The sequence below is a fragment of the Gavialis gangeticus genome, unplaced genomic scaffold (assembly GCF_001723915.1).
Source record: "Gavialis gangeticus isolate Ggan-Ray unplaced genomic scaffold, GavGan_comp1, whole genome shotgun sequence".
Lineage (NCBI taxonomy): Eukaryota > Metazoa > Chordata > Crocodylia > Gavialidae > Gavialis > Gavialis gangeticus.
This window is the reverse complement of record NW_017728996.1, coordinates 9,954,833-9,963,402: the sequence shown is the minus strand read 5'-3', so window position 1 is coordinate 9,963,402 and position 8,570 is coordinate 9,954,833. Positions and strand designations below refer to the sequence as shown.

The 8,570-nt window shown below is 43.6% G+C and overlaps 1 protein-coding gene across 1 annotated transcript in view; it reads right to left on the bottom strand.

Annotated features, from left to right (window-relative positions):
- IGF1R (insulin like growth factor 1 receptor) overlaps window positions 1-8,570 on the bottom strand; it is a 296,066-nt gene that overhangs the window by 25,525 nt on the left and 261,971 nt on the right. The window contains exons 12-16 of the mRNA XM_019504019.1: window positions 6,971-7,107; window positions 6,104-6,263; window positions 4,858-4,963; window positions 3,340-3,410; window positions 39-81 (exon numbers count right to left, since the gene is read on the bottom strand). Coding sequence (XP_019359564.1) covers window positions 39-81; window positions 3,340-3,410; window positions 4,858-4,963; window positions 6,104-6,263; window positions 6,971-7,107 — 517 coding nt within the window. The remainder of the gene's footprint in view (window positions 1-38; window positions 82-3,339; window positions 3,411-4,857; window positions 4,964-6,103; window positions 6,264-6,970; window positions 7,108-8,570) is intronic.

Below are 8,570 nucleotides of genomic sequence, written 5' to 3'. Positions count from 1 at the left end.
CCATTCCAAAGGAGCCCTGCCCAAGCTCCCGGCACATGGTGATCTTCTCGCGAGGCACTTCCCATTCATCGGGAACATACACTAGAAACAAAGAGAGCCGTCAATGCCGTTCCACACACAGCCATGCCAGGATATGGCTACAAGACACTCAACCCCCACAGTTCAGTAACATGCAATGGTTTCCAAAGACTTTCACAGGGAATGCACATACTTCAAACATTTACTGGGTACCCACCGATTCAAGAATCTTCCTTCCTCCCTCAGCAAATCCCTCAGACCCAGCAGTCAAAGAAACAAGATTTTCGTCCCAAAAAACTGACAACTAACAAGCTTGCTTTTCTGCAACAGGACATTTTGAAGAGGCCCCAAACTTCATGCCCATTTAAATTCTATTGGAAACTAATTCTTTGATGGCTACCAACCTAAATCTTAAAGGCTGGCATGGGGGGGGGGGTGCTTGGTAGAATTGGTGAGATGTAACTATAGCCCCTGCAAAAGGAAAAATGTGTAGTTTGAGCTACTGCCTACAAACTCAGCATGAGGAACTGTGGTGGAAAGCTGAGTAGTGTGGACAGAGCTCTGAAGCCACCATTAACTGCTTTAAGAGAAGGGGAGTTGGCATCAGTTGTTATGATGCAACCCTTATGTCTGCAAGCTCCTGTAGCAACACCAGTATGCCAAATGGGTGCACATGACCCAGGAGAAAAGAGGGTTAAAGTTGCAATGGTTTTGCTACACTTGTATTGCTCCAGAATCCTGCAGATGTAATGATTGTTGCATTATAACTAGCATAAATTGCAGTCCATAGAACTGATACATCTGTCTCTACCCTAACAGTATGAGCTTTTCCCGAGGTTTACTGCTTCCAGATTCCTCCACAGAGCATCAAACAATCTACAAAGTTTGCTTCACCAAGTGCTGTGTGAATTTAGTGCATGGCAAGTCCACTATCAGGGGACTGATTTCCTAACCACAGGGGAACAGACTCTCTGATCCAGCACACCTTTTGCATAGCTAACTATTCTGATCTCACACACAGCTCAGTGCTCCTATAAAAGCAGGGCCTTACTGTTGTAGTGCCCCTTTGACACAAAGCAGACAGGAGACCACTGAAGCTCGCTGCTGGGAAGAATTATTGCCGCAGGCAAGAAAACCTCGGAACATCTCGGCTCCAAGGGGCCACTGCTGCTGCTGCCTGTCAGTCATCAAGGGAAAAGGCCACACGGGCACTAGCTCCAAATCAGTGCAATTAGAGGCGGCAGAAACCAAAGATTTCAGCCAGAATGTCAACAGACCCTCTGGTGAATTGCTGCTACTGCAACAAAAGACACCAATGGGAAGGGGTCTGCTGAAATAGCTTATGGAGGCTCCGGGGAACCCAGCTCCTGCAGAGATGCATTTCCTCTTCAGGGCTTAGCTAGATGAACTGATGCCTCAGACTCCTTGGAAGACCTGATGCACTCCCCCCACTATGAACTGGGCAATACTCTAACCTGCACTGTGGCATGTACACACTGCTTATAGGTATGCACAAACCCTGCTTTGCCCTACACTTATTGCACAGCGTGTGGTAAACTCAGGGCTAAGGAGCTCATCCAAAGTGCCATCCCCAGAGCCTGCTCACTCTTCCTTTGTCTGCTGCCGGTTCCTCGAAAGCAGGAATTCTTGGATGAAATCAGACATTTTCTTTTGGAAAACACCAATTTGTGGGAACAGAGGCTGCATGTTTTGACGAATGCTTTGTGAATCAAAGGCAGGTCATCATTAGAGCTCTTCAGGTTTCTGACAAGCTTGTCTGGCAGGGAACCAGGCGTCCAGGGTTCATGGCTCCAGGGCAACCCAGCCCTGCCAACTGCCCCAGAGCTGGGGAGCTCTGGACTTCCAGACAGCCGGGCCAGCTGGCTCTCTGGGCCGCAGATTCCTGCTGCGATTCCGGGATGGGAAGTAGTGAGACGGACAAGAATTGTGCATGTCAATTTGGCAGCTGTAAGGAGCCCCTGGGGAGGTGGCTTCCACTGAGTAACGCTATGTCTGTGCTTCTGAAGCAGAAATTTTCAAAATTACCATATTTCTTTGGAAATTGAAGGGAAAATTGGTTTCATTCCAACTCGGAGATAAACTCAAATTTCCCAGAAATCCAAAATCCTGAAATTTTGCCAGTTCTATTCAGAAGAAATATATGCAAGGGCATGATCTAAAAGTAAAATCACTCGCCAGGTACAAGCTGCAAACACTCTGAGGTCAACTTTCCTGACCATCGGCTATTTGACAACAAGCCCTTGCAGCAGCTTTGTCCTGCGCAGGGTTATCAGGGTGTTCCCAAAACACCCAAAGACAGGAAAGTTTCCCCAATTTCGCTCTCACCTCTACCTTCTTTCAGAACTATGAAATCAGGCAGCAGGAAATAGAGTTTTTGCAGGTGCACGTATCCAAAGCAGGCTTCGGATTCAATAGCCTAAAGCAATACAAATGTTTTATGTACTGGCTCTCTCAAATTCACCATTAACATGGGAGAATTTTTTTTGCTTCTGGGGCTGTGTGGAGCAACTGAAAGGTTTCTCTTAAACAGAAAATCTATATTCCCCGTTAAGTCAGGAAGGTCCATCACCCAGGACTTTCTGCTTTGCCCTCTTCTTTCCAACATCGAAACAGTGACATTGGCACCCTTCTTCCAGTCCATTTACACTGATAAAAGGTTGGAGACTGACAAAGTTCTCCTTAAAAGCGCCTACACCTCATGTCGCTCATACAACATTCACAAGCGGGATGAATAGCCTGATCTCAGTTGGGCATTTTAGACACTAACAGAATAGAAAGACTTCAAAGATAAAATTACTCAAGAACCAGCTACAAATATACAAGATCAAGTTGAAACTAGCTCAAAAAAGAACTGTTTTGTCAGCTTTGGAACAACAGTCGTCTTTATACTACAGGGTATTAACACAAAGGGATATAGATTACATTATGCATCTGTGCTTGCTTTCATAACATTTCAACACGTGAAGCACTCGTCTCACAGGCCTGCCTGCCTGCATCTCCACATGTGAAAGGTCTTTCTTCATTTTTTTTAAACAAACAAGTGCTCTGAAACTAGCATTTAGAGTTGTCTGAAGGGGTTACACATGTATATAGAGTAGTATGACACAGGTTTTCATGAATGATTTTAATTTTGGTGAGACCATCCAAACGGCAAACCTAGGCAAGTGGCTGAGAATCCCGAAGGAAAGCTGATGCCTTTAGACTTACTCTATCACTTTTACGGACCTGCAACTCCCAAAATGAAGCTTGACTCTCACAACACAGTATATGCAAGTAAAAGCATTAGAAGGCCATACTCACCATCAGAAGCACTGAAGTACTCAGGGTTCACAGAAGCATACAGCACTCCATTTCCCAATCTGTCACTGTTCCTGTTAAGCACATGAAACGTATATTTTTTCCCCGTTCGTAAAACCCCCACTAAATTTCCACCTGCCTCCTACTCAAGTCTTTCATGGTCTGCTCCATTACGTGACCCCTACCTCTCTAGGCGAGAGTGGAACTGACAACATCAGTCTAATGAAAGAGGACACTCTTGTTCTCCAGACGTACATCTACACTCCCCATCAGACCACCTCTGCTTTGCCACAGCCTTCCTGGAAGACCCACAGCACTTTATCAGTCAACTTTACATCCCATCTGCACAGAAGAGCGGATAGTGAGCCGGTTCTTACACATCTTTTTATGACAGAATGAAGAGATCTTCTCAGGGCTGAGACTGGATGGTGATGTAGCATGCAGGAGAGCTGGGCCCAAGATCAGCTCACAGCACTGCATACTGTCTATTGTGGAGGAGAATGCTTATGCTTGGAATAGGGTTAAGGTTTTAGGAAACTTGTATGCGACCTGTTTTATGATCTTCTACTGCTTTCGTTGCTTTAGTTTCCCCAGAACTCTAAACTGTTTGAGGTTAGGGTGCTTTTATTAATAAAATTTTTGATGAATTAATTAATAAATAAAATTAGCCTCATTCCCTAGAACTACCAGACTGATAAATTGCCAAGGTTCTGGGAAAGGAGACCAGATGTTTTGCTCTCCAAGCCAGAAGAAAGCAACAAGGAGCATGAGTTGGCAGGAGCTTTGGCTAGTGAGAAGTCAAAGAAGGGGTCACTCTATCCCTAGTATGCTAGAGTAAAGCATATCCCTGAATACATTCATTTTATAAGTGTCTCTTGTATATGTAAGTAGTAGTTAACGGGAACACCCCAAATAAGTCTATTAGATAGGGGCAGAAAGATAATGCAAGTCTCCACATGCAACCTGCAAGGCTGTCAAAGCATATTAAGAGTTGGTGTGTATTTTATGCAGTTTCCTTAGGTTTCCTTTATTTAACTAGAACATTTCCAGGTTGTGGAAACCAAATAAAGAAAGATCAATTGTACAGCCTCTCAGACCGACCACCTGCTGCCTGGAAAATAAGTGTTTTGTTGGCATGCTCAAAATGGATTAAAAAACTGTTAGAATTTGCTGCTTTGAATTTGCAAGAAATCGAATGACTCTGAATCAAAACAAACGTCTGTGGTTTGGAAAGGGATCCAAATGACTGGCTTCTCTTTGTTTGCCACTGTTATCGCAATAGATATGTTCCCAAAGACCTTGTAACACAGAAAGGAAATTAAAAACCCCTTTCCGCATTTCATGCAGCTAAGAGGTGCTCACTAGTAAATGCAAACCTTCTCTTCTTGTCAGCTAGAGAGAACCTGCTGTAGCCTCTGCTATGTAATCCTTCCAATGCCATCCTGGCATCAAAATCAAACTCCCTCTTTGGGGGCACTGAATTGCTTCTTTCCACTTAGAGTCAAAAGAGCTAGAACTCACCTCTTTTTGTTAAAGACGTACAGCATTATCATCAGCCCTCCAATGATCAGCAGAACCGCTATGGGGAGCGCAATGATCAAGTGCAAGAAGTTCCCATACTCTGCTGCTGCAACAGACAAGAAAGATGATGTTTTTATTCAGGTCAATACAGAATTTCTATCAGCACCAGAGCATTCTCAAGCATGCAGTATATTGCCAAACTCCAAACTCAAGCTACTCCATTTTTCTAGCTGAAGTAAAAAAAATGTATTCAGGAAGACTCACTAACAAAAGATGACTGGAGAACGAGAAATCAAACAAAGAGGAGAGTACTGATGTCCTAAGAGAGCAGTCTCCTGGCTTAATGGAGTTCTGTTATTGCTAGCTATGTTTAAGTGCTTCTGTTCTTTAAAGATTAACACTTATTCCTTTAAGTTATTACCCATATATATTTAGAAACAGCATACAGAAAGATTTTCATTGCTTTAAGTTCACCTCCAACTCCAGCAAATTTTATTTATGTTTATATACGTATAGGAATGAGAGAAGCTCAACAGTATTTTGTCTGTTGAGCCAACAATCTTCTAACTAAAAACAAAATGGGGAAAAAACCCATGCAGATGTATGAAAACAAGCAGCTTTTTGGGGTTTGAAAACATGAGCACAGGATGGAACTTTTTTTTTTTGTTTTTACCAGTCTGTTCACCTTCATAAATAAATTCTACTGTTTAGCATTGCTCCCTCTCACATCAATGAATTATCTGATATTGATATGACATGAGGTAGGTGGTAAGGAGAAGAAGTCTTTTAGCAAGAAAAGAAGCTCTTAAAGCTGTTTCTCACACACTTTATAGCATAGGTTAAGTTAGCTAAATGGCAACATGAGTTCCAGATTTCATTGGGTCATACTGCCATGTGATTATCCCAAAACTATTTTTCCACTCACAATGAGTATATCAAACTGACAACACATTACTCTTAACAATGTGTTTGTATACCCTCATTACCTCTCTAATATGTGGGTTTATATATATGTATTTATAGGGGAGTAGAAAACAGGACCTAGACTCAAATATTCTTTCCATACATAGGAATTTCCCAGTAAAGAGAACACAGAATCAACTCTTAAAGTTTTCAGCAGTGAGAAAGCACGCTGCGAGAATAAGGAGGATGTTCCGATTCCCTGCAATTACACACGTAAACAACAGGAAAAAGGGGAAAAAACTTAGGATACAAGGCTAAACACATCCTATCACTTTCTTCTTACGTTTGGGCTGTACGTAGAAAGACACCGGCTCAGTCCAGGACCCATTCCCAGCCAGAGAAGTGGCCTGCACCCTCGCAGAAAAGTTTCCAGGGTTCAGATGGGTTAGTTTTGCTCCTCCAAGCTTCTTGTATTCCTGCCTAGAAACACATTCCCGCTTCTCCTGAAAGAACAAGAGCAGTTTGCAGTTCATACAAATATTTTTTTATGCTTGTAATTCACAGAAACCCAATCAGGCTGCTGGGCTGCATGCATTCATGATGTAAGCTGGCTTCTTAAACTGAAATCAGAACGCTCTTTTTTCAAAGGAGGGATACTTGGAATCCACTAATGGCTATGTCTGCAAACTAAGAAACAGGATTACGGTTTTTTATGGTCAGAACTATTGCCATTAACAGCACGCTTTATGTTTCAATGCCTTAGTTTACCCATCTGTTAAACAGGCACAAAAATGTCTCGCAGGCAGGTTGCAAGACAGGCTAGAAAGCCACTTTTTTGTTCGGGCCATAAGTCACACCTTGAGCAGAACGCACAAGACCATTCTTTGCCTTGCCACTTAGTGATGAGACCAGTTGCCCAGGAAGCGGGAGGTCTGGGTTATATCATGCTAAACTTCCTGCTACTGCGAGATGTGGCATGTAACCACAAGTGCCCACAACCTGAGTGGTAAGACAAAGAAACTCTTAATGCCATGCTAGGACTTTCCTTAAGTACAAACTCAAACAAAACCACTACATCCACTTGCACTCTCACCCTGGTCTTGTCTGCCCCTGGATAGCCTGTTAGGCCTGGTAAAACCACAGAATAAATAAGGTGTCTCTGCCTGTCATTACTTCAAACCGAGGGGTATAAAAACTTCCAACTCCTCACCTCTCCATGTTGCCCATATTTGATTTCATACATGAGTATCAACCCATTCGGGGTTGCTGGTTCTGACCACTTCAGGTAGATGGTGTTTTCTTCTTTCACTTCCCACGTTACTGCTCCTGGAATGTTATCTGCTCCTTCTACAACACAATTACAAGAGAGATGATTGTAAAGGCAGTACTGCAGCCTGTCTGAATTGGAGACAACTGCTGGAATGAGTGATGCAAAAGATAAAAGACACAATTCCAGAGGGGCCAAAATACTGCAGTAAGTATTGTTCAAATAACTAGAGAGCAAGGAGTGCTTGCAAGGAGCTTTCTGGAGAGCCTAGCATTCTTTGAACTGCGACTACCACAGCTGGCAGTACACAGGCCCCCAAACACCAGTACACATTAAATGCTAGAATACAAAGCAAGGGTGAAGAACCTGGTCTATAGCAGCAACTGGTTCTTTCACAACTCCAAATGGCAGGGAGGGAAGTCAGTCCAAGCAAACAGCTTTAAAAGGTCCAACATCACAACAGCAGTTGCTGTTACATTTCTGCTGAGCTACTTGCTGAATAGTGTCGGTACCACAAACATACAAAGAGTGGCTCAGCAGGAAAGCAGGTACATGATGGGGTCTGCACCAGAATCCAGATGTCCTGCAGCATGTCCACTCATGACTTTTATGATGCAGAGACATGAGCAGTCTACTGCTGTATCCTACCACCAATGCTTTTGGTTTTGGAACTAAGACAAGCGGCTCCCCACAGACTGCTGCACATATGAATGCCGCTCAGTCAGAGGAAAAGGGGACACTTTCAATAACACCGGCACTCTGTGCCAAAGGCTACGAAACTCGTAAAAGCCTTCCGCTTCTGAGAACCGTAGGCTAAGAATTTGGGAACGCTTGCTTCCTTTCCCCTGATCTTACAGATCTCTCTGCTTCCTTCAAATAAGCAATGCTTCTGCACCACACTGCCCATCGCTGGACCTGGAATATCACAGGGCTTCCAGAAACAAAGCTGAATTGCTGCTGCTCTGCATCAAAACGAAACCAGATACCTGCTGGTGTTATAAGTGTTGGCTGACTGCACATGGGCTCTTACTAAAACCAGATTCATTCTTCTCAGATGAAAAATCAGTAGGGGCCAGAATGGTAATCGTATTCTCCATTTGAACTAGGCTGGTTGCTTGCAATTGTCATGAAAGTGACACAGTATTATGTTCCCAGACTGGACAAATGCAGTCACTTCCGTGACAGAAGCAGCAGTTGGTTTTCATGGCATATGCATCAGTAAGCCGCAAACATGTGGCAAACCATTCAGTGAGAACCGAGTAAAAAGGTAACTCACTGATGGAAACTTTTCTCCCTACTTCTGTTGAGAATGACAGGAAAGTTGCAATCACACCTTCTGCCCAAACCTGACCCTGAGGCTCAAGAAATATGTCAACACCCCCTTCCACTCCCCAGTTGATTTGCATAACTTTCTGGGCAGATTAATTGCTTTGCCTTCTCCTGATAAGTGAACTGCCCCTGGACTCTGCAGTGATGGACCCCTAGCAGGCACTGATATAGCATGATAGCTGCATAATGCACTTGATTTATTTTACACCCACCC